At 34.1% G+C, this 27,262-nt stretch overlaps 1 protein-coding gene across 1 annotated transcript in view; it reads left to right on the forward strand.

Moving 5' to 3' along the window:
* Positions 1–27,262, forward strand: part of ASCC3 (activating signal cointegrator 1 complex subunit 3) — a 256,973-nt gene that overhangs the window by 172,721 nt on the left and 56,990 nt on the right. The window contains exons 22-32 of the mRNA XM_069011075.1: positions 3,474–3,628; positions 7,242–7,340; positions 7,806–7,974; positions 9,828–10,048; positions 11,419–11,504; positions 12,965–13,131; positions 13,275–13,420; positions 13,529–13,649; positions 15,649–15,791; positions 25,549–25,686; positions 25,790–25,910. Of these exons, the coding sequence (XP_068867176.1) occupies positions 3,474–3,628; positions 7,242–7,340; positions 7,806–7,974; positions 9,828–10,048; positions 11,419–11,504; positions 12,965–13,131; positions 13,275–13,420; positions 13,529–13,649; positions 15,649–15,791; positions 25,549–25,686; positions 25,790–25,910 (1,566 nt within the window). The remainder of the gene's footprint in view (positions 1–3,473; positions 3,629–7,241; positions 7,341–7,805; positions 7,975–9,827; positions 10,049–11,418; positions 11,505–12,964; positions 13,132–13,274; positions 13,421–13,528; positions 13,650–15,648; positions 15,792–25,548; positions 25,687–25,789; positions 25,911–27,262) is intronic.

Below are 27,262 nucleotides of genomic sequence, written 5' to 3' on the forward strand. Positions count from 1 at the left end.
TGTCTGTTGATAAGTATTTACGTATATGTTTATATATACATATTTATGTTGACCTGTGTGCTGCCCTTTCTGCCCACATTACATACCACACTGCTATAAAAGGCTTCTGTTTGCTTTTGCCAGTTGGCACGCTATGGCCTTTTTTTTTTACTATTAACGTGAAAAAGAATACAACCAGATTATTATATCCAGGTAGCTATCGGTAAATGGTCTTCTTCTGAAAGACTGCATTAATTTTCATTGAACATGGAGAATTCATTGTCATTGGTGTCATTGCAGCAAAACCTTAATGGAATTTTTTAAAGGTTTTGACAGTCCAATAATGAGAAAATCCACAAGCCTACTGATACACATAATGACAATTTCTAGTAAGTCTGTATAAACCGTTGTGCATAAACTGCCCACCAGCTGGTTGAAGTTGAAAAAAAAATTCACTTGTAATGCATTTCTTTTTCCTTAGTGTACTTTTTTTATTTGGACTTTGTTTGCCAACCTGTTGCTAAACAAACTATCATTTTTTGAAAAATCTAATTTTAGAGTAAAAATACCATTCATACCACTTAGAACCTGTAGCATCTAACTTAATATTTCTTTCATTTGCAGGAGAACTACATTCCTAGTTTAGAAAACTGTTATGTGCCTAATCTAGGCTGGGAAAAGTTAAATAAATATGTAGAAGTTTGCAGAATTAGAGGCTATATTTTATTTAATAAGTCAAACCAAAAGACTATGACAACATTCTAGAAGCTTACTTCAACTGTGTTTTAATATAGTAATATTAAATGTATTAAAAACACTGCATTTTACTGGATGTGCTAGCGTTATAATTTTTAATTCAGAAGTGTTATAGCACTTTTTAATTCCCTTCTGTTAATTTTTTGTGTATTTGTGATGTCTTTTAGTGCTTAGTATTCTTTTCCATTAATTGTATTAATGAGGTTTTTTATTTTGTTGTTGTTGTTTGGTTTTGCAGAGCTGTTTTTAGTTTGGTTTGTTGTTTTTGTTTTGTTTGGGGTTTTTTTAATTGTTCTTTCTCCTTGTACCCACACTTGGAGAAGCAGGAAATTTTGTGTAAAAATACAAAACCAGTTTTACTGGAAGCAGTATTGAGAAGATGGAAATGTATCTATAAATACCTGCAATTTGTCTAGTTTTGGTTTATATTAACTGTTTGAATGTAGATGAGACATGGGATTTGACTGTGAAAATAGGTCACTGCTGACCATACATAATGATATTTCATGTTCTCCAGCCTTACAAATATCAGAGAAAGTTGATCTGTGTAGCTCTGTGAAGTGGTTACTTGGCACACTTCCTCCTGTCCAGCCTCTCTTTCTGAGGCATGTGAAGGAAGTGCTTGCCTGGCAGCCACCTTATTTTTATTTTGAATTCAAAACTATGTTGAAATGAGAAAAGGCAAAACTTCCAGGTGCTGCCTTGTTTTCTTACTCCACAGGGCTAGTTTCAGTCTTTAGTGTTTCTTCCTTTTTAAATGTTATTGAGACCTTGGAGATAGAGTAAGAAAGACAGGAGCTAGCTGCCTAACTCAGCCCATGGCTTTGGGGGAGATGAAAGCATCAGATGGGTGCCAGCTCTCCCAGTGAGTGGAGAGCATGCTGTGTGCACAGATCCTGGATTCCAGGGTACCATGAATTGGTCAACACCAATCTATGAGCTATTGCAATGTAACTGTGGAGTGTCCAGAAAGCCAGGAAATCACTGTGTTAGCTGAGATAAACAGTCTGGTTCTTTTCAGAATGAAGATGACAAACACTGTAGAATAAGCAAAATTTATTCTTTTTTTTTTTTTTTTTAGACATGCCTCTTTTCTCAGGCAGCTTTTGTTTAGAGGGTTTTCATATTTCTTAAATGCCATTGATGGTTTCTCATAATGTGAATTCTAAACAAAAAAGAGGGGGTTAGGGGAAGAAAGTTTTATAATATTTTGTAGAACTTGGGAGAGGAGCCCTATTTTCCCCTAGCACATAATTGTAAAAAAACCTCAGTGCTGTCCTGTACAAACACAGTTCACCTTGTGATATCACATTGTGATAAAGAGATTTTTGCCATGAAAAAGTGTACTTGCCCACATAGGTTTGTTGAGTCGTATTTTGAATATTTGTCATCTGCCTTTATTTAACATGATTTCTGAAGTTTTACCTCTAATTGCAAAAGCTAGCCACTGTGCAAATTTGCTATAATGCTGCATATATCATCAAGGTGTACCAACATAAGGGGTTTGGTTTTTAATAACCCACTTGTTGGAGATACAATTATTTTACCAACTGCAAATTAAACTGATTTAATATGTATTAAAACTTTTGGTTAGGGGTTTGATTCTTAAGCAAGGTCACCATTCATTACTTCAGAGTAGAAACACCTGTGTGAGACAAATCTCTCTGCCAATATGTTAAATAAGAAAAACTGAAAAGGGAAAGTCAGTATCAATAGAAAAAAACAGCAGTTTCAAGATGCTATGCTCCTAAATGTCTTGTAATTGCAGGAAAAGGTTTGTATCACATTTTCACTTTGCACATAATGCAAATAATAGGACTTCTCCTTTGTTTTAATTTATTTTTTTCAAATGTGTAAGTATGCACAGGAGCCACATAACGACATCAGAAAAATATCAGTAGCTATTGTAAGGTAGATTTTAACAGGGAGTATTTATGACCATCACAATTAAAATCTAAAATATGCTCCACATATTACATTAACAATTTCAGTGAAAATGTAGTAAATAAGCCAGTTTTTTCCTAAATAAGCTAGAAGGTGGAATAATTTCAGGAAAAAAAGAAATCACTGCTACATACTTTGTTTTATATTTAAAATGAAAAGCAAGGGAACAGAGATTTGAGCTGTAAAATACAAGTAGGACATTTTTCTAAATAAATATAATTGCTTTATTGCCTTAATTACCACGATTACAATAGAAAATAAAAAAATATTTTTTCCTTTGTCTCAATTACACACTGGTGTATTCTGAAAGATCAGAGCTGCTGTGAGATGTTTAGTTTTGTGCATTTTTAACCTTTATTCAGTTTTATGAAAACCATTCTGTCTGCTCTGAATCACTACACAGGAATTGTAGCAGTTCAAATCAAGTAGAAAGTTGGCATTTGCGCTCTGAAAAAGACCTATATGGTTTGGTAAGAGCCTGGTCAAAAAGTCAGTGAAGGAGAGGGAACTAGCTTGACATAATGTTTTCAGTGTGAATTCTTAATAGTTATTTTAACCCCTTAGTTATAGCCAGCAGGGGGGTTAATACTGATTTTTCAAGGCTTTAAATTGCTAATTCAAGTTAAGTATTACAAAATATTCAGACATGCCAGGTCAAGAGAGTCAGACATTTACGTACCCAAGAGCAAAACAAGCAAGCAATAATACTTCTCTCTAAAAGCCTATTTGAAAGTCAGAGTTGTATGCTTTTTCCTGGAAATGCAAATTCCTTACACCTGATGTTTTCTTGGCAGGTCATATGCTGCATCATGTGAAAATCGGGTTAAAGGTAAAGCAGTGTGTCCATCAAATCCCCTCCATCGTAATGGAAGCTACGATCCAGCCCATCACCCGCACAGTGCTCCGAGTTCGGCTGAACATCACTCCTGACTTCACCTGGAATGACCAGGTAAAAAAAGAGGGAGGAGGAGGCAAGAGGAGAAGCACTAGTTAAGCTTCAGTAAAGGAGATGATCACTGGGAGTCCATAGCTGTTTGGATAAGAAAAAAAAGCATTTATTTTAGCTAAAAAGCAACTTTGATGATAGGAATGGAATGACCTTTATGACTTTTGTTGAAGAAAGCAGGCAAAGATCATCTTTTTATTTCTGTTAATCCTTATAACATCGGGCTGTATATAACACATTGAGGCAAGTGCTTAATACTGACTATTCACAGTAGTCACACAGATTAGAGTTATGTTCCCAGTAAAGAGAAGCAAGAAAAAGGGAGACATGAGTGGCTCTCTGAACTATGAATGAATGTCAGACAGAAAAGCCTTGAAGTGCAGTTCATGTGTGCCAGGTTTTGTTGTTCCTCCTGGCTTCACAAATACACATTCACAATATCAGTGCCTTTTTTCTGCTAGGACTTGTCTGAACAAAAAAACTGAGATAAGTTTGCAGTTATGTTCATCTGTATTTTATGGTGCAAATTTATATGAAAGGAGTTGTACCAGTTGCACATTTAGCTATACCCACATCCTTTGATTCAGAATCTGTTCATTAGAAATACATTTAAGATAAACTTAAATGAAATATAAATGTCCACATGGGGGCATTGTATTGTTGCTGTTACTTCTGAAACTTTCTACAGGAAAAAAAGATACCTCAATGGGCAAACATAATTTTCATCTTTTAAACTTATTTATGCTTAAGATAACTTATTCTGAAATGTGGATATTAAGTATCTGTTCTTTTATTAAAAAACTAATTTTAAAATCCCTTAGATTACAAGTTTACCTTAATCATAAGTAAATGAGAGTTTTATTCCACAAACATTTAAATTACTTTAGATTTTATTTTCCCTGCCGAAAGGTGTTTTATTTTCTTGGAGAAGTTTCACCAAGTTATTGTATAAATGGGAGATTAGCAATCAAAATATAGAAAGTTTGATTTTGCTTGTCACCTAGATTTAATGAAGAAATATTTGAATGGATTCCTAACAAGAATTATAACATGAAATACTTTTTTCTGCCTTATTTATGTTGCAGAAGGAAAAAAAGCATTACTTTTAGGATTGAAACAAGTTTTTATTGTTCAGTCCTTCATCCACTTTACCTGTAATCTGTTAAAGATTAAAAAAAAATAATGTTCTTTATATTAAACTTTATCTTAATACAAAGTAATTTCTCAATCTATTGTTAGGTTTTTCTACAAAACCTAAGTTCTATATCTTTACAGGTTAAAAAAGGGTCCACACAAAATTATACTGTTGTTTTGATTCTACACTTCTAAATTTAGAGCAAAGTTTTGTCAAAAATCTATTTTCTGCCATGACCCCGTTACACAGTTTTTCTGATAGTTGCTTTGGAAACATTATGATTGTTTTATCAATTAAGTTTATGGAGCTGTTTTTGTGTGAATGTTTAGTGGTAATCATAAAAACTTGGGAACTTTTTTTTTTTATTTCTGTAATGTGGTGTTGATTTTCCTGTTTCTTCAGTAAATGAAACTTCTATCACAGTAAATAACTAGAGCTGTTAAATTTTAACAGTCTCTGAAAATGAATAACTGTCTCAAATTCAAGCATAGACACTCTGAAGCTGCTTCTCCATCATCACATTATTTTAGCAAGCTTCTCAGAAACTTACAGTTTTAGCTGTAATTGGTACAAAAGTTAGCTGCTAAAAAATTCCATCTGAAGAATTGCAGTAATCAAATAAAACCAGTTATGAAAACTTTAAATACCATACTTAGCTGAAATACCCTGCCTAACTAACATTTCAGGGTTTTAAGATTGTTCCTTTACCTCGATAATTAATTCTATAATGATCTTATCACAAACTTTGCACTTGACATTACAAGAGAAAGAAGATATGTTTTTGTAGTCGTGACATAGGACATCAACTTGATCTCTAGTTTTCAGTACAGGGAGCTCTTTAGCTTGGTAAAATCATGTGAGCCAAATCCCAAATTTTTATTCTCTTGTTAGAAGCAAAGGTCTATAAACATACCCAGATAGAGCAATTAAGCCTTAATGCATCTAGGAGGAGTCCAGTAGAAATGCAGAATAATGCAAGTAGTATTAATTAGCTGAATCATATATCAGACATATAGTTTTAGGGAGACAGTTGCCCAAAATACTGGTATGTGCCAGTTCTTAAGAGCTCCCCAGAGTTCTTGAAAATCATTACTGGCGAAAATGTTGTGTTTCCTGTTCCCAGATTTTCCTGCTTACCCCATGCATTTTTTTCCCAGGATTTTCCAAAATTGGGTTGCTATTATAGTTAATAATAACATTTCTGAGCTTTGAACTTATTTGCCTTCCTTAATTCTCTTAAATGCTCCTAAACCCTGATGAAATAGTAGTCTCACTGTCATTTTTCAAAATGTCACCTGCGTGTCATTTCAGCTGCACTGCTTCAGTTCCCAATGAAGCTGCAAGTGAAATTCAAATATAATAAAAATTAATGACTCTCCATCTATTTGTCTATTGTGCAACTGTGGTAAAAAAGAAAGAAAAGCACCTTAGTTTTATTCTTTGTACATAGTTTTGTCTTCATAAAACAGTACAGACTGTTTTCTGACAGCCACAGTAATGAATTATGCTGAAAATACTTTGTGCCGTGTGAATCAATACCAGATTCCTGGAGCATTAAAATTGCCATTAGAAGCAACTATGCACTTTATCTTTTTTCCTATTAAGTTTAGGAAAAATTCCAACTTTTTTTTCATCTCCTGGTTTTGCAACTTATCACAGTCCTCATCAGAAACACCAGAAATCTACATTCATTTAACAGTATGTCTTCCATACTCCTTTACTGTGCATTTTTCTTACTTTCCTAGATATTTAAGTAAAATGTTTGTACGTTGGCAAACATTATTTATTCTGACAAAGAAACAAAACATCTTAATTTAGCATCACACCTAGCTATGATTTCTGGCATTGCTGGCATTGCAAAGTAAGGTACACAACAAAGCAAACAAAAATCTAGGTTTAAAAAGAAGTGTTGCCAGATGGCAGGGAAATCATTGAGTGATGGCTCAATTTATGTTCTTCTCACTTCACCTGTATCAATGGCTACATCAATGGCCTTCTGAATGTACTTACTGTATCTTTCTAGAGGAGAGGGGATGAGAGAGAGGAGAGGAATGTCACAATTCAGTGTCCAGTTTTTCCTGAGAGAATGTTTTTGACTGAAAAATGAGCAGACAATTGCAAATGACAGTCCTCTATACAGAACCCAAAGGCAGAAGTACAGGGAGGAATAAAGAGAAGGTGTTCTTTCCTAGGAGCCTAGAGGGAGCCCTGGGGGTTCAGTCTATTTATAAACAGCTGAGGCAATACCTTCAGTTGCATTTGTATCATGTTCCTTTGTATTATGTGTACCTTAAGCAAACCCTTATTGAAGCATAATCTTCAAGCAGACTGATCTAATTCAAAACATTTTTTTTTGGTTACTTCTGATTTCTGTATTCCTTATGAGCCTATGTCAGTCAGAAATACATCTACTTTTTTAGCAAACCTAGAGAATCTTGTTACAACTAAAACAAAACTAAACTATCTTTTCTACTCATAAAGGTACATGGCAGTGTTGGAGAGCCCTGGTGGATTTGGGTAGAAGACCCTACTAATGATCACATTTATCATTCAGAGTACTTCATCATTCAAAAGAAACAGGTAATGGACTTCTTTCAGAATCTCATAGCAGACACAGAAAGACAGAAACAAAGTTAGTGAGATGCAGATTTGTCAGGTCAGTCAAGCAGATTTTTAAATCAGCAGTACAGCTTTCAAATTCAGATATACTTGATCAGCTTGGACTTCCACAACAATTTTTTCTAAGCTCAAATGTCCCTTTTTCTCTTCCTCCTTTGCTGGGATAGTTACTTTCAGATGATAAAGAAAGACTGTAATGGTTTTGTCTATTAAAGAACAAAATGAAGAGCCAGCCTTATTTTTATCTTTTGAAGACTACAGAAACAAAATTCATTCCAGGCAGTAAAATATTTTATAAAGATGTAAACATTTGCACACATACTTTATTGTTTTGTGATAGCAAAGCTTATGAAAGTGAGACAAACTATGATTTTTCAAGTTACTGATTTTTCTGTGCAGTAATTATTCTCTACATGTCTGTACTAGGTCATTACTAAAGAACCTCAGCTGCTGGTGTTCACAATCCCAATTTTTGAACCTCTTCCTTCTCAATATTACATTCGAGCTGTGTCCGATAGATGGTTAGGAGCAGAGGCTGTATGTATCATAAATTTTCAACATTTGATCCTTCCAGAGAGACATCCACCCCACACAGGTAACTTCAAATTTGATCATTTTTCTTTAACTGATATTGCTCATATTGGGGTTTTTTATGGTAGTGCAATAAAGCTCTTACTTCTTCTTCATTGTAGAAAAGTTTATGGAATTTCACTTTGTGATATTTCTTCTCCAGCTCTCTAAGCTTTTCAATTCCTGGACAAAATGCAGGAATTTTCATTTCATCTCAATATACTACCAGCCTTTGAGTTACTCCAGGTTCTCTATAAACCATAAGAAAACTGAACCTGTCATATAAAACTAAGCAAATCTCTGTGTTACGGTATGTCTTAGCTTAGTGCTTGCAAGCATTAATTTTCTTCTGGACTGGTTACAAATAGTCTTAGACTATCTTATGAATGGCATTCAGCAAAGAACAAACAATGCTAAAATTTTGAAAATACTGTTTTTGTTGAGATACATTTTTCACAGCAAGTACTGTTACAGCACTGAACATCACATTTCCTCTCATCAAGTTGTGGCCTTCCCCTCCCCCTCCTTTTTTAACACTTGGCACAGAAGCATATGTTTGTGTTTTTCTTCGTTTTTTCTGGATACATAAATTGCTTTATACATTCATTGGGCCTGATGTCATTGTAAAACCTTTCCACTGTAATTACATTTGGCTCATCTAGCAGTCTGTTAAGTGAGTGCCTTCAGAAATGCACAGTTCTCATACGGTGTTGTCCTTTGGCATGCACAAATTCACATGTGTTTGTGAAGTGTTTAGCTATTGTTATACCGTACCTACACTGTCTGGAAAAGCATGTGTAACCTTTTTATCTAATTGACTGATCACTGACTACTATTCAGAAGAAACAGAAAGATATTTACACATCACCAGTTATGGAGCCTCTAGGATTTATGGTAATTGATTTCAATTCCCATCTGGTTCCCACTCAACAATGAAGTACGTAGAGGCTCTGCTAGGCAAAAAAACCCTTCTTTCTCCTCAACAGAACCCAAGAAATCGCTGTTTCAGTGGGAATGATAAAACAGCCATAAGGTATCAGTGAAAAGCATGTGAAGAATATTAGGCATCATTGCCCCAGTAGATTTTATGACTCCCATATCATACCTTAATGTGAAGCACCCTGAAAAGACAAGGAGACCTCCAGCCTCAAAAAAAAAAAAACAACCCGAACTTCAAAGCAAGCATCTGCATAGCAGAATCACTGCAGTCTCCTTAATTTGGTAGGATTCCAAATCCAATCTGGTTATATGTATCATCTTCCAAATTCCACAATCTCTAATTATTTGGATAGCAGATGCCCTCAAGATATATTGAGAATTATATATTGAAAAGCTGTTTGTTTATTTATTAAGATTATGTCTTTAATTATACATTTAAAGGATTAGATGCAAAATTTAGCTGTACTCATCTGATTTGTATTACTCCATCAACTTGGAAACGCCAAAGAACCCTTCCTTCTTCAATAGATTTTTTTTTCCCCTTGAACTTTAAATACTCCACATTTTGTTATCATAAGAAGCTGGACATACATATGATCTAACACAGTGATTTTTAGAACTTACTACAAGTGGGTGAAAAGAAAACAGCTATAAGAAAAAGATTAATATATGCAAATAACTGATTCACAGCTATCAGAGTACTTAAAAAATTACTTGCAGAAAGATTTCAGAGCTATAAAAACAACTTTCTATTTTTCTTCATCAAAGTGAACAATTACCCAAATGTGTACTCTCTGTCATATGAGATACTAAGTAAAACATTTTTCAGTGTAAATTGTTTTCCACTAAATTACTGGTTAGTGTATTTATCTTCATAACAAGCTATGTCATGTCATGGCATCTCTTGTCATGCACTTAACGATTATTTTGTGGTTTTAGAGCTTCTGGATCTTCAGCCTTTGCCTATCACAGCCTTGGGACATCGTGAATATGAAGTCCTGTACAAATTCACACACTTCAACCCTATCCAGACACAGATATTTCATACTCTTTATCACACAGACTGCAATGTTCTTCTTGGAGCGCCTACAGGTTCTGGAAAAACTGTTGCAGCTGAATTAGCCATCTTTAGAGTTTTTAACAAGTATCCCACATCAAAGGTTTGTAAAATAGGTTTACTAGAGTAATTTTGTTATGAGTGTTTATTCAGCAATAGAAAAGCCTAGAAGAAAACTATGGGGAACTGAATTTTACTTTCTCCAATTTGTATGTGCGTGGATACAAAATGGTACTGCATTAGGTACACTGCGCTTTTACTTCAACTATTTATTTTAATCAGCTGACAACTAGAGTTAAATCTACAAACACGACATTCAGGCATGCTGGATTTCCTTTTCATCCTTACTTAACTGCGTTTCCTGCTTTAATCTCCTTCTACTAGCAGAGGTACTGCTTTATAGCTGTTAGTTCCCTTCCATGTGAATACAACTAGCCCAGTCTCTCTATTATTTAAACAAATAAGGTGCAGTTAATTACTACAAGCCAATATTCTGTTCCAGCTCCCCCCTGTGTTTTAAATTGCCTAAAAGTTGAACAACTCACCTTTTGGAGTTTTGTTTTCAAAGTGAATATATATCTGTTTCTTGACTTAGCCATATTGTCTCAGTTAACCACGTTTTAGCTTTAAAGTCTTTCGAAAAGATATTTGTATCTGACTGGGAGATTTTTAAAAAGTATAACCTTTCTATTAGCAGAAATTGTGTACATAAATTCCTTAATCATCTTTGAATTTAAATATCTTCATGTAATTTGCTAGTCCAAGTGAGGTAAATAAGTCACTCATACACTTTCAACTTATCTGTGAGACATACAAAATAGCCAGTCCTTAAAGGAATGCATCTTTTAGGTTTTAATAAAGCTGTAAGCCTGGCTATATATTTTAAAGAATCTATGTGAATTCTTCATGTAGCAGTTTCTTCATGTTCAAAAGCTTTAGAATTTTTAACCATAAATCTACAAGTAAATATTGTTTGTACATGTGAGCGTATTCCCCTCTGCTCTGCAGGCTTCTTTGGGAAAAATATTGTGACATTTTGCTTAAAATAATCAGCTTTTTTATTTAATTGGTCATGTTTTAATAATTTAATGACATAAATAGAAATCAGGTAAGATATTGCTTGCTAGAAATTATTTCTATTCCAGAATGTTAACATGCAGATTTTATAGTCATGGCAAAAAAACCCCATTATTTACACATCTAGGTTTTGATTTTAAAAGATGTGCTGAATACTTCAAGAAATTATTCTTTATCTGAATTTATTTGCTTATTAATTGCTCAGGAAACAAACAGGATTTTCAAGCATTATGTCTGTTTTAAATATAATCCTGCTGTAGGTCATTTAAGGGACTCAGACTTTATTTATTTTATAAATTATGAGTATGTTCAAATCTTACAAATACTATGTGTTGTAGGTACACTTTAATAAAGGTTTCTTGTTTAACTTCTAGTTTTGTGCCTTTTCTTTTGTAGGCAGTGTATATTGCACCCTTAAAAGCACTCGTCCGTGAGAGGATTGAGGACTGGAAAGTTAGGATTGAAGAAAAGCTTGGTAAAAAGTATGTTTCTCCTTACCTAGTCAGAGAATTGAGAAGCAAAAGAACAGCTCCTCAAGTATGAATAAAATCTCAAAGTACTTATGAGTATTTCAAAAAGGGTTTTGGTTTTATACTGTCCTTCAAATTCCTAGTACTTGAAAAGTTCTATCAATAGTCACTGTAGTGATATATCAAAACTAAGATCAAAAATGATAGATCAAAAGTGATAGATCAAAATCAAACCTAAGAAAGGGATACACTTTGATACCCAGCTATTTTTGTTCTCATTGCTTGCCAGTATAAAAAAAACAAAGCTCAGATTTCAGTCCACAGTATCCTTCAAAATTGAAAATATAAGTCAAAATAAGCTCTTGTCAGAAACCTCAGCTGTAAGGAACATACAGGACTTGCATGAACTGTATAATAATAGTCATACTACGTCCTTCATATATAAATTAATATAATTTTATTCCTTGGTAACATTAATTCCTGCTGATTGTCCCAGGTGTTGGAGTTCAGCCGTTACTTTATGATCTATAAGGTAGATCAGTCATGTTGATGCTTTCCAAAATTATAGTTTCCTGAATTAAAATTTTTATCCATAGGATGCGTTATTTAGGTCCTTCACCTTTTCTAAATATAGCCTTTTTCCTAAGTTAAGCTCAAAGCATGCCACAAGAGAAACAGATGCTGTTCTGTGTACCTGAAATTACCAGTAATATTCCTGTTGTTATCACAGCAATGAGATAAAATATTTTATACTAATATTTCTTTCTTGAAATTTGCAATTACTTGTGTCTGAAATTTTGAACAGAAGATACAGATTGCTTTGAGGAATTTATATTAGATTTAGATTCAACAGGTTCAACTGGATGTAGAATGTGTCATTGAAATGTCAAAAACCCATTGTAATGCATCCATCTAAAATGATGGATCATCACAAATGCTGCAAACAATTGGAAAAACTCTTCTAATCTTCTTCAAAAAGTAATCTCAGGCTAATTTCTGCACCTTAATGGACCTTCACCAGCAAATGCAATACACACTGCAGTTTAGCCTCATTATTCAAACCAGAGATCCATGCAGAACAGCAGGCAGCAATGTGGTAGCCTCCATGAAAGCTTTCATCCTGTCTATGATAGGGTGTTATGATTCACATTACATCATACCAGTATTATGTTATCTTCATTTTGATCAACTAACCATCGGTTGGGACTTATATTTGTCCTCTTCTTTTTGTATGATTTTGCTAAGGAATGTATTTGGTATTTATATGGTGTTTACTAGAGGAACAAAGAGAGAGGTTTATTTATTTAAAACAACTTTGAAAATCCTATTAAAGGTGTTTGACAAGATGCAAAATTACTTTGCTTAATTTTGTTTCTTTCCTCTTTTAAGAATTTAAGTTAAGGAGTAAATATTTGAACATTAAGATGTTTTAAAGCTTTGTAAAGCCAAGCCACTGTCCTTCTTGATTACAGGGTTGTAGAGTTGACAGGAGATGTGACTCCTGATATGAGAGCTATTGCCCAAGCTGACCTGATTGTTACTACCCCAGAGAAGTGGGATGGTGTCAGCAGAAGCTGGCAGAACAGAAGCTATGTTCAGAAGGTTGCCATTCTTATCATAGATGAGATCCATCTTCTAGGTGAGCATGTTTCACTGCTTTTGATCAGAATCATTGCTAATTGATTGCTAAAGGAGTGTGCTGTTACTTATGATGTGAATATACTTTTTGATATCTGAACCTTTTCTTCTTCTCTGTTTTTCAATTGACTTTTCATTTACTAGGGGATGAGAGAGGCCCAGTATTGGAAGTCATTGTGTCTCGAACAAACTTTATCTCATCTCACACAGAGAAGCCTGTAAGAGTAGTTGGTTTGTCCACTGCTTTAGCAAATGCCAGAGACCTTGCTGACTGGCTAAACATTAATCAGGTATGAAAAAAGTTTTAGAAAATGGATATGTATTTGTCCTGCAGCAAAACAAAATAGCAATTGATAAGATAATTCAAGGTTAAACTTGAAAAAAATGTTCTCTTGTAGATGGGTCTGTTCAACTTCCGACCGTCAGTGCGCCCAGTTCCTCTGGAGGTGCACATTCAGGGCTTCCCTGGCCAGCACTACTGTCCTCGCATGGCCAGCATGAACAAACCTGCTTTTCAGGGTAAGCAACAAGCTCCTAGACCCTTTCCTTCTTTCTGTAAAAGAAAAAGGGACTTTACACAGTTATTTGCAGCACATTTGCAACATGTGTTACTGTATGTACTCTTGGCATGTATTGGGGGAATCTGCTCTGCTAATGGCCCAAAGCTATTTGTCTGAAACATAAAGTGTGCTGCAAATGCAACATGTAACAGAGGAATGTAATGTATTTAGAACAGAAGAATAAAATTAGTGTTAGCAAAGGGGAAATAAAATGTGTTTTCTCTTAGTGTTTGACACCAGAAAGAAATATTTGTGTAAAAATATTTGAAATTTAGAAAGCAATAAAACCATTCATATTATTAATCTGCTGAGGTATTTTCATATGGACCACTGCATGTAAGCATTAAAACAGAACAGAAGTTGCAAGTCAGGCTAACCTCCTATAATTCTAGTTTCAAAGCAATAACCATAAAATTCAAAATTTGTAGTGCATCCAGATTTGCTTCTGTTTCCAATTTTTTATTCTTAACCAAGCTGGCAAGCAGTATAGACTTAGGAAAAACTCTCTTGTATTTTATTTGAACATGTTTTGTTTTCGTTACATAAGGAATATTTATTATATCAATTAAAAATAACCTCCAAAATAAATTTTGTAATCTGAACTGCTGTTGATTGTGAGGTGACATTTGTGAGGGGACTTTTTAGCTGCTTTAATTAGCCTTATGACAGAAGCAAAGTATTGATTGTGGACTAGAGACCAATCTTGACATCTCAGATTATTTACACCTCCACAAGAGCATTGTACAAAAACACTAATGAACAATAAATCTGTCTTGGGCTATGCTGCCACACCTGTTCCTGAAGCAACAAAAATCCATTAGATGTTGGGCTTTTAAAATGTATAGATATATTGGTATATGTAGTTGTAAGATATAAATGCACATGAATTATCCTATTTCAGTAATTTCCCAACTGCATCGTGTGTGTATATGCAGGAGCACATGGTGGGTAGTATTCAGGAACTGGGGAATAATATGTGCTGGTGGGCAGTATGAAATAGTTTTCAGAAATTAACAATACATAAATTTAATTTCTTGAATGAGAATTACATGAGAAAACACACAAACAGATTTATAAGTGGTTTAGAGAGAGTATTTGAAATTCTAGGTACACCTGTTTATACTTCTAGTGCTTGTTGAAGTTAGAAAATCTCTATAAATATGATTTATTGCGCAGTCTGTTCCCCACTGGTTTGACATGATACAGTCAAGGTTATTTTAGCATTTTCATGGCAATACTTATTCCTGAGACCATAACAATTTCACTGCAAGCTGAAACTTTTTAAAGATTGGCTGAGCAAGAAAATGCTTTTCAAAAAAGTCCTAAAACATAACTGGTTTAAATATATTGTAATTGGTTTAAATATATCAGACTAATTAGTAAACACAGAAACAAAGTTCTCTTGTACTGTAATGCCTACTTTCACAGCAGCTATTGAAAAGTCACTTTCTACTTTTTTTACCTTTTCTGATATTGGTAGATTGAAGTGATCCTTCATAGGCTGACATGAGTTGATGCAGTTTGAGCTCTGGGTCAGACAGCAAATTTTAGACCTTCATGGCACTTAGTCTGAGACAATAATGTAGAAAAAACATTAACATACTTATTAGGCTGAGATAGAGAACTTCGCAAGCTTGAAGTCTAGAAAGCTCGTCTAGGTTTTGTGGTGTTTTGTTGGGTTTTTTTCATAACTGGTTCTCTTAATTAGCTTAGTGATCACTGAAGTAGCAGGGGAAATCGACTGAGACTCAGCTAAGCGTAGTTTTATGGTCTTTGGTTCAGAGGTGGTGTATTCTCACCTCAGTTGTACCCATTATCCATCCAGCAGAATAGAGACTCAGGAGACACACCTGTATGTCATCTGCAGAGTGGTCTATCAGCTGTCATGGGATCGCAAAGAGAAACTCTCATTTTTGTCATTAAAGGGTCTAATTCTCAAATTCTGTTTTGCTCAACAGCAATTCGGAGTCATTCTCCAGCCAAGCCTGTTCTTATTTTTGTGTCATCCAGACGTCAGACAAGGCTTACTGCCTTAGATCTCATAGCTTTCCTAGCCACAGAGGATGATCCCAAACAATGGCTGAAGATGGATGAAAGAGAGGTAGAATAATTTCACCTTCCTTATTTGTGTTTTGCTTCTATTTTATTGATGTTTGTTTGAAAAAAAAAAATATGATCTAAAACAAAGGAGCCGTTTGAGGGTAGATCTTGAAAGAGTTGTGCATATGCTAAATTTCCTTATGTATTAAAAGTAGTGTCAGCATTAAGGCTATAGAAGCGTCTGTGCGAGAGCGGAACTTCAGAACACAAACTCTTTTATCTTTGTTTTTTCCTGCATATCTCTTATTAATGCTAGTTCCATGGTCCCAGACAACATATATCACATGGTGCAAGTCTTTGATACCAAGATAAGACAAAGACTAAAAGAAAGAGGGCTAGTGCTCTCTAAAGTTTACAGCTGGACATCTGTGACATATAGATGTTGAGCTGAAATCTAAACCAAGTCTCTTTCAGTGTTTTAGGAGAAAAATCATCCTTCTCATGAGATGCATTTTGTATATGTATATGCATATATATCTGTGTGATTATATGTACCTATGTATATACATGCATCCATCGATATTCATAGATAGATATACTGCAGAACCAATCATTTAGCAATGGTTCAGTCTTGCATATTAATGAAATCAATGATATAAAAAAAGTAACGAATGCTTCTGCCAATATCTTTGTTTCAAGAATGTAAAGATTGGAAAGTCAAACACTTAGATGTTAAACAGTGCTAGAGTAAAGGCTTTTTTTTTTATTCTTTTTCAAGCAATATAATTTTTAATTACATTTTCTTCTATTTTTTTTTAAATCTTCTTTTGTTTACTTCAAAACGTGAATGACGGCTAAATAATAAACAACCATTCAATATTCTCTTTTATCTGCATTCTTCAAACTGTATACCAGATTCAGATTATATTTAATTCACTCAGTTTGGCACCTGCTCTGAATACAGTATTATTTATTTCCTTCTGCACTAATGGTCCTGATTATACTGTATCACTGCTGCAAAACGGGTTTTTTTGGTTGATATTCAGATTTTCTAGATTTTGGAGACTAGCTTTTTCTGATTGTTGCAGATCTTCTACTAGGAATTTCTGTGATAATTTAGAGCCAAAACAAAGCAAAATGCAGGAATCACAAACATAAAATCCAAGTTGAATACTGTATGAATATTTAGATATAAACAGTTTTATCAATTGTTATACAATTGTAAATATTATATGCGAAAAAGTGTAGATTTCTACATTATATTGTTTGTGTTTATTTGCTCTTTGCCAAAAAATAAAATGTGATTTTTCAGAGATAAAGCATAACATCTTTATCCTTCCTGTTTTGGATGGATTTTAAAATAGAAAATGGCTGTCTTGGCTGATAAAGTATTACTGCTAAAGTGTATCTTAACTTGATGGTGCTTTTCTAGCTGTAGAACCTCTATTTAATATTTTCTTGAACTTAATAGAAACGTCTCATATCCAAGTTATTATTACTTAGTAGAGTACTCTAGTACCTTGTGCTGGTTTACTGTAGTAATCTCACCTACAATTAGAATATGCACTGGGCAACTTGCCCTAAATGACTTGCATTATTATGAATAGTTTCCCCATGTCCTGGGAGCCACTGCTATTCCAAAAAGAACTGTAACTGAAGCTTCTTCACTTGCTGGAAAAGGGTTTTCTATTAGGAGTCTTTGAATTTCATGTTTCAGAATAAACCTCTGAAGGTTTTGAAATAGGAGCCAACAAGGACAAGCAGACTTTGCATTTATTAGTTTAATAACATTTGCATATGATTTATATTTGAATTAATAAGCTGAATGTTTGGAGCATGAGATACCTACCAAGTTACTCAGTTCTGATTACGTAAATGTAAAAGACTGAGGATTAAGTTCTAAGTTGTTATATCTTACCACTATTAGGCAGAACACAATTCTGTTTGAAGTACCCACAATTTCAAGTGGACATTTCTTTAGGTAATTATGGGACTATGGGACTATGTAGTTTTGTGTTTTAAATGAGCATGATTAGCCTGACTTTCATTTGACATTGAAAGAAAGGACAAAGCTCTAGTAGTGCTACATACATAGTGTATATCCTGCCTAATTTTTTAATAATAATAAACCCTAATCATAATTTAGGGGGTCTTTAATTTAAAAAATTTAATCTCAAGTAACGTTAGGGTCAGGCTTAGACTAGGTGAAATAGACAAAATTCTCCACAGATTGCTTTAATGTTTTCAAGTTTGAAAAGTAGAACTAGCAAATACTTTATGGTAGGTATTCCATGTCTTAAACCCTTGTCCAAAATTTCAAGTGTTTCTCAATTCCATATGGGATTAAAATGGACCAGTTAGAAGAATTAAATTGTTGTTGCCTTTTAAACAACAATTTTTTTTTCCTGTCAGTTTTTCATGTTTGTTTTTTTTTGCCAACCACTGTTCCTTTAGGGGGACTTACAGAAAAATTACTTTACTTTCAAAATAGTCATAATTCTTAACTCTGAAGTATTTTGAGATATATGAGATTTTTCATGGGTGTATACAAAGTTAGCAAGCTGTACAGCAGACCATGGCATTTTTTCTTCAGTCGGCCTTATTTGTATAATATTAATTTTGGCTGACATAAGATTCCTTTGAGAATTCACAAGTTTTGTTTAATGGTGCAATTGAGTTTGCTACATGATGGCTAAAAGCTCGTCTGTTTATGTTAGCTTCCCAGTGAGTAGATTTCATAAGGCTTCTTGAAGTGCTGTAAAACAGTGCCATCCATAATAGCTTCTAAAGGGCTGATGTTGAGGTAGAGACAGATTCTTACAGCCATTAAAAGAGTTTTTTCTTTGTTACTCTTTGTGATGGTATCAGAGAGATTCAGACCTTGTGGGGAAGAGATTGGAATACAGCAGAGACCAGTACTGGGTCTTTGTTAATGTTGTTGTTACCAATACTGGACCTTTTTTTATCAGCTATGCCATCATCTTAGCTTCCCTCATCTTCCCTCATGTAGAGATTCTGCCTGTGGTGGTAAAACAGGCTCTTGTTTGAAGCTTGTGATGAATGATTCTGTTCACAAACTACCAGGCTGCTTTTCACAGTACTCTCAGGTAACAGGCAAATCTACCTCCGTTTTTGCCACCCAGCTCCAATTATCAAATTCAGGCAATGTATCAATCAGATATATTTCAAATGACATGAACTTGCATGAACCTTCTAGAATACATATTTGTATCTATATGTGACATACAGAAACAACTCTTGAACTGTTGCCACCAACATGGGTAACAGCCTGCCTGGATCATGGAGGAATCATACAAGATGTTCTTTCCCTCATAGGAGTCATTATCTAACAGGTGCAACTGAAATTAGTCAAGAAGGAATTTTCTTATACATGCATCTTCTGAAAAATATGTATGTTATAGGCAGCTCCATTAGGTTTTGGGAATGGCTGTTCCTGGACACTTTTCTTGAATTTTATGTCTGATGTGCAAGTTTTGGCTCATACCCATTACAGCATTCAGAAAGCTGAAAGGTATGCAGAAAGTTGAGACAGCAATCAGACTTCATAAAACTGGCCAGTACTTAATGAAAATTGCTGTTTCTAATATTGCTCTGTTTTGCAGTTCTGCTAGACCTGTTGTAGCACTACAATAGTTAAATTTGCTTAATAGATTCTATTCAACTAAGTTTCAGGCTATGTACATGCTTTTTGTGAAGAAATGGCCACTCAAAGACCTCATGTATTACATGTACTTTTGTCTGACCAAGGAAGCCTCCAATGATGTTTGAAATACCCTTCTTACCAGGATTTGTATCTGATGCTTCAAAGCTCACCCCTACATTTTCCAATTACACATGCAGATATTCTCCAGGATTTAAGCAGGACTGCTGCAGTTTTCCCAGAGTATGAGTGGGCAGTCTCCAGGAAAAAAAAGAGTAGTTACCTTTAGAGCCTTAGAAATGCTTTTCAATTGTTCTGTAAGGTGCATTGTCCATACACATTCCAAAATGAGCTCTCTATCTCTCTTACAATATGCCCCAAGACTGAGTTGAGTTTATTTTTCACTGAAGAGTGAAGAAGCAGCAGCAGAAGCTGTCTTCCTTGCCTTCTGCAATAATAGCAAGGACTCTTCATAAGATATCACTCTGTAAAGATTGTCCTGGTTATACTTTTGAGGCACAGGTGCATCATGACAGAAATGTGAATGGACAGTGCATCTCAAAGTGGAGACTACATCTGTAAATAAGAGTGGTTCTTCATTTCTTTTTCTTGTTCTTTGATGCCAACATGCCCATGGAAAAAGAAAATGTTATGCTTACCCTGGGTTTTTTGTATAACCATTAGAGGATTTTTAAATACACACTTCCCAGCTAAAATTCTAATATGGTCTTGTCAGCCAGGACTGTCATGTTCAAGCTTGTGACCCATTACTTCTCTTGTTAAAAGGGAAGATAGCTCAGATTATCCTTTTGGAAACAGACAGTGTGACCAGTTTCTGATGGTCAGCTTGGGTAAGATCAGTTATACTGTTCTACATTAGGAGCTGATTAAAGAGGGACAAGTCCTTCTCTGTCAGAAATTGCATCTACATCTGTGGTGGCAGAAAATGTTGCAATCTTTTTACAACTTAATTTATTAGAATCAAGTTTTCAGTTTATTTATTTTTCTCTAATGTTTTTACAGCTTTTTGTTTTTAACCTAAAACAAAAGTACAAAAGTAGTATTTATGGTTTATTGTTTGAAGTTAGAATGCAGTACTCACCAGCAGACAAGCAGGGTGTTTTCTTATTTGTTTGGTGGGGTTTCTTTAAAAATTTATTCCCTGTCCAGATACTTGGATTTATTTATTTATTTTTCTATGTTTACAGTGCAAGGAGGGAGAAGACATGTACCAGTGTACATAGTTTTAACTTTAACCACAATGGTTTTTGCATTCTGCTTTGTGCATCATTTTACCATCTGCATCTTGTTAAGACTGTTCTTTATGAAACCTCTAGAAATAACTAATATCCTTTAGCACAAACATACCTACAGTAATATTCAATAGCATCCATATCAGGCAATAGTTTGCCACCACCGAATTCAAGGGCCCTTGAATGAAGGACATTCATTGACTGCAAAAGAACGAATCAGACCCATCCTGATTTTGCCCTTTTAGACATGTGAGTGTATAAACATCTGTGCACTAATTCTGGATTAGTTTGTATGTGTTTGTACATTATGTGGAAATGCTCATAGACATATGCATGAAAGTGAATGAAATTTTACCAATAGTTCTGGTTTGCATTGTTAACAAAACAAAAGAGCCCAAAGCCAACAAAAAAGTCCTAAGAATTCTTGGAAAGACAAAAGATGGTTTTTCCTTCACTGACCTTTAAATCAAAGAACCTATTATATCCATGTTAATATTTTGAGATAATGTTGTGCTATAAAACAGGAATAGAAGTGGTCTGTGTCATGACACTGGTCATGAACAGGTATATTGCTGTCATTTAAATGTGTCTTTTTAAATGTTTTAATATATTATTATAGTCTAATGTATTATTATGTATTGTTAAGTATGATTTAATAATATATTTTAACTGTTTAAACCACATTTGAAAATGTTCTTTGAATAATCTTATTTGAGTTGTTTTAGGCATCTTGTTCTGTGTGGGGTAGTTCTGAAGTATAAGTCAGCTTTTCATCAAAAATAATTTTGTAAGATGATTATTTTTTCTGCTTTGAAAGATCAGGAGGGTACCCAAGAATGATTTCTAAGTGTTTCACTCATTATAGAAGTTCAGCTTCCTTCTACAAGACGTTGGTTTTATGACACAAAAGTGTGTCATAAAAATTACCATTTAGTTATAACAAGGAGATGTTTTTATTTCACTTAACATCTGTAGCAGATGTGAAATATGTAATTATTTTTGTAAAAGACTTCATAACTTTCACGATTCTTTTGTTTGGCAGATCTTTCTTCTATTGGGCATTTTAGACAATTGATAAGCATTATTCAGTGGCATATGGTCTGAGTCTGACGTGCTTTGAAAAGAGTAGAGAGTACTAATAATGAGGATTCTGTGAAAATGGGAAAACCAGCACAACAGATACGCTTTGAGAAAGTATGGGGTTTTAGCATCTTGAAACAATATATCACACTCAAAGGGACAGAATTGGGCTGCACAATCTGTTAGCTCATTCTTGTCCAATCTGGTCTCCTCCTTTCTTTTGGAGCCAGCATTGTCATCAACTTGCTGAATTATACTCTGACTGGAATGTATTTCAGGCACAGGGTAATGTATCTGCTTAAATGGAATCCTATCTTTCTACAAAAGCTTTTTAAGTATAATAAATTTAAAATATAAAAAAAAAAGTTCTATTAGCTTTAAGTAAATGGTTCAACAGTTTACATATGTGCAGGAACAAAGAAAATGACTACTTAGTAGTTTGAGAAAAATCGAGTTTGTTCAGAAATTAGAAGAGAAAATGTAGAAATAAAGTTTATTTTTTAGAATAAATATTTTACGATGCTACAAGATTTCCCAATTGGTTTTCAGGAGATATTTTTCTTTGTTCATCAAAAAAAAACCTATGAAGGATAGCAAAACCTTTCAGCACGGGCCTGATCCTGCCTGTCTATGAGTCCAGGGAAAAATCCCTCCTGGCATTAAGTTCCCTGCATTGGTGTTGTACAGGGTTTTTTAATGCCAGTGGGATGCATATTTCCTTATATTATTTTAATATACTTTTTTCAGTTCTTAAGATAAAACATATTTCATTTATCCTTCTGTGAGTAAAACAACATTACAGTTGTTTTCAGAAAGATAAATAGTAATTGAGTCATAACAATGCAGAAATGTTAGGTTTGTTTTATAGTCACAGTGCTGTGTCTGTTTCTGGTTAATGAACCTATTAATTGTGCCATTATTTCTTAATAGAAAGTTATAATATTCTTACACTACACTGACATAAGGGAGTTATATTTTTAAATAAATTGTCATGAGAATTTTAAGCCTTGGATTGTGCCTATGGGTAAAACAGTTATGTTTATTACAGTGATTTATGTGAAAGTAAGGGGTCAGCTAAAAATGACTAGGATTCCCTGCTGCTAAAATGACAGGATAGCAGTAAATGCACCAGTGCTCCTGCTAAGGGTTCTTTAGTTTTCCTGTGGTAAATTACACTGCTTTGCAGGTATGACTAACAGCACCACAGGCTGCCGCTCTAATACAAGTCAGAGGGGAAAAAAATAACCACTGCTGATTGTAAAAGCAAGAAGAACATCTTTGAATAAATTCCCAGCGGTGTGAATTTAGGACGTTTTATGCTGGCAACTCAATGGCAGAAAGGTTTAGCTCAGGTCGTGTGCTGGAAGTGCTCCCAGTGTAAAACGGCGTGTGCTGAAGGAGCAGTCTAATGGCTATAGACTAATCCCAATCAGCTAATTTGATCACTGTACTGTTCTAGAGGAAAAGGGGATTTAGATTCATTATTTTCCCAATATCATGTTCTTTTGATGTGAATAATGAAATAAATGTTTTTGCAATGTAATTTCTTTTGTCAGTTCTTGAATGCAGAAACTAAAATGTAAATGCATTTTGTTGTTTATTTTTCACATATTTGCCAATTTTGTTTTCTACTTTTTTCATCTTAGTTTCCTATTAAATATACACATATAGCTATTATTTCTCAAAGTGTGTACGTAGGCATAGGGACCCTATGCAGTACTAGTACGAATTAATAAACCCATAGTAAAAAAATTATTAATAGGTTTGATAATATTTTTAGTATTGTATGTTGATGGTCATAATTGTAGACAAAACAGTATGTGTGTTCCCATCTTATCCAGATATTTTTTAGTCTTAGAAGAAAAACCCTTTAAGATGGGTCATAATTCATTTTGTCCACACTGCAGTCACATGTCTACATGTTGACTAGAGAAATCAAAGGTTTGCTGATTGTATCTAGATAGATAAACTTTATCCTTTAACATATCCTCCTTTCATTCAGCTCTTTACTATCTTTGACTATCTACCCCTCTTCTTGCTTCCCTTTCCTAAATGGACTTATCCCCTCTTTTCTTCTCAATGCATTGGGTTTTTTCTTTCTGCTCCCCTTCCTTTTTATAGACCCTTTCACTTTTTTCTTCTGTAAGCACCCTTTTCTTTTATACGTGCTAGAGCAATTTATACAACAAACCTTCCATGTCTTCCATGTCTTATAGTATAGGAAACTCCCAGGAACATCCACACAACTGCATTGTGAGGGGAAATAAAGTTTAGGAGCTTCCATTGACAGATTAAATTGATTGATCTATCAAAACTTGAACTTTTTTTTTTAATTGGATTCTCTGTTACTGTGGTTCTGTTAGTCAAGGTTACTTTAACAAATAGACTTTTAAAATGCTTTGCAATTGCTCTTCCTGACAAAATTGGTTGATTTACAAAATCTTTATTGTTTGTTGGTTTGTCTGTTTGTTTGTTTTAAAATCTTCAATATGAACTGTTATGTTCTCTGGGGGTTTTGTACCTTTTAAGGATTCTTTTTATAATAGTTAAACAAGTTACTTGAGTTTAGATAAGTGAATCATTCTGTTCACATTAAGGTTGAGAATTATAAAACACAGGAAGTATTTAGAGAGGTTACAATTTTGAACATCAGAAGAGTCCTAAGTAGAAATGAAGACATGATTGTAGTCATACCTCTGTATTTTGGAGAACTCAGTCTGAGATGAGGCTGAACACTATGTCCAAATTATTCGGTTACCCTGACCAATTTGTTCTGCACTACTATTTTTTTCTCTAACCTTGCTATACCTCCCACAACCATGAATGATGCTGGCCTAAGTATGCAATATCATCATGCCACTGCTGGTGGCACCAGGAAACCACTAATAAGAGCATAAATTTTAAAGTTCCTGGCTATAATTATATTAAAATCACATAAAATAATAAATTACCTTAGAAATAAAAAAATAAAAATAATTTTGAAGGATAGAATCATTTAACAAGACAGTTTTGTTTGCTATTCCTAAGAGGTTTTTCACAGAGGTTGTCTACAAAAATAAATAAGCTGATTATCAAATTTATGACTTGAAAACGTAGGCAAGAAAGTTAAAATTATAGTAGTGAAAATTATTCCAAGAAATCATTGACATCAGATTGGAAAAAATTAGTAATAGTAATAAAAATAGCTTTTTATCTGGACTTCTAAAAGTTTTAAATGAACACACTTAATAGAGGTTGAATTTCACTACAGGGTTTGAGACCATAAATTACAACCTCACATTCAAAAAAAATTTTTTAATTAATTTGCATTTCAGCATGTGAATAGGAAGCTTTCTTGATGAATAATAATTGCAAAATTATCAAACTGAGGAAATGTCTATCTGTTCAAAGGCATTAGAGAGAGCCAAATTTATTTTTCATGACTGTTACTATGTTACTGGTTGCAGGGATTTGCTATGTTTTTATACCAGTTCTAACCCCTTTGATACTAGGGATTGCATTAAACAAACACAGAACAGAATGCACAGTATTTGCCAGACCTGTCAAGATATTTTCAGCATTTTCATTTGCTTGTCTGTGTTACTTAGCATGTCAATAAAGTAATGTGCATTTTGTATTCCACCCCTATGGTTAATATAGTTTTATTTTTTTTGACAAAAACAGTCTTTTCAGAGACTGAAGAAGGCTCTGTTTTCCTGCTTGTATAAATGGCACTGAGCAAATTATCATTGCTACAAAAATAAAAAAATAAATATAAGAAACCTAAAAGTTTAAAAATTCTGAGTAATATGTTTTAAAACAAGCAATTGTTCTTTCTATTACAGATGAATGACATCATAGTCACAGTTAGAGATTCGAATCTGAAGCTGACACTTGCTTTTGGAATAGGCATGCACCATGCAGGTCTGCATGAAAGAGACAGGAAAACTGTGGAAGAATTGTTTGTGAACTGCAAAATCCAGGTACATGTGTTCTTTTTGAATCCTGATGTAATGAGTTTTACATGGAATTTTAAAAGTTGGCTTTTTGTTACATATACCTCATTAATCTTTCTTTTTGTCTTAGGTTCTTATTGCCACAAGCACATTAGCTTGGGGTGTAAATTTTCCAGCTCATTTAGTAATTGTTAAAGGAACAGAGTACTATGATGGAAAAACAAGGCGTTACGTGGATTATCCCATTACAGGTACTCACATAAATTATGGAAATGCTCATATGCTGAAATGTATTTCAAGCATATGCAAATGATCTGAATTATTTAGTAACTGATCACTTCTGAATTTGGAGAAAGACTAGGAGACATGAGGTTTCTTTGTTTAATGCAAGTTGTAAGACAACTCTTAAGATTTTATGCAATAATGAAAATGTTTCTGTTTTGCAAATCTTTTTTCATGCTAAATTCCTTTAATGTGTATCACCCAAATTAGAAATTAAACAAAGGGACAATATAAAGCCATATCTAGTTAACTAGTTAATTGTATAAAAGGAACTTTTCAAACATGCAAGTTTTTTTTCATTTTTTAAACTTTTTCTAAAGAGAAACAAATTTTTAACAGTAGACTTTGCCATGATTTGAAATGCAACAGCTGAATCACACATGTATGAGAAAATAAAATGTATACATAATCATTTGGTAGTAAACTGAAAACCTTAACTGGCCTGGTATCTTCAGTGATATAAGGGAGACTTCAGAAATAAGCAGCTAAAATAAATATTTGAATTTCTGGCTTGACACGGGCTTTCGTTGCTTTCTGGCTCCGGTAAACTCCAGTTTTCATAAACTGTTCTCCAGTGTTTTCAACCAGCTTAAGAAAGTGAACTATGGAAGAACATTTTCAGAGTTCAGACAGGGAGAATATTTGTCTGGATGGTACTAAGTTTGAAGAATGAGGACAAGCTAAATTTATTCCAGGTTTCCTGTTCTGTTTTCCCTTTCTCTTTTCAGAAGAGAAAGTTTATTATTAAATATTCCTATATTATGCTAGTGATGTGTACATCTAAGGACAATCTAAATGGTATTTGTTAGGTAAATAGAGAGCTTGCACCTTTTTAGCCATGCACTGTCTTTTCAGCAAGAGAAGTTTAGTAATGTAAAAAAGCTCAAACTGAAAATACTACAGGGGTTACTTCTCCAAGTAACCCATCATACAGCTTAATTTAGTGGTTAGTGCTCTGCAGGAAACTTGGGATCAATTTCCAGACCAACTCTCTTGTTCAAAGATTCTGGTCTGACCTGGGATCTTAGCCACGCACACTTGTATTTTGTGACAGACTTTGGCTGATGTAAACTTAGTCAAAACAGTCTCTGCAGCAAAGTAGCATCGCGCTCATGCTGTCTGGAAGAACGGTGGTGATTGGCTTTATTACTGAATGAGGAAAAGTGGTGAGGAAAAAAATCAATGGAAGTTTTAAATTTTATGTTGAATCTCTGGCACTGTCAGAAATCAGTAATAGAGAAAATAATATATTTAAAATATATACTCAATAAACAGGGCAGACTTACTATGCTGTTTTAGAAATCTGTTGTAAAAGTTCACA

Source organism: Aphelocoma coerulescens, chromosome 3 (assembly GCF_041296385.1).
Source record: "Aphelocoma coerulescens isolate FSJ_1873_10779 chromosome 3, UR_Acoe_1.0, whole genome shotgun sequence".
NCBI classification, from domain to species: Eukaryota; Metazoa; Chordata; class Aves; order Passeriformes; family Corvidae; genus Aphelocoma; species Aphelocoma coerulescens.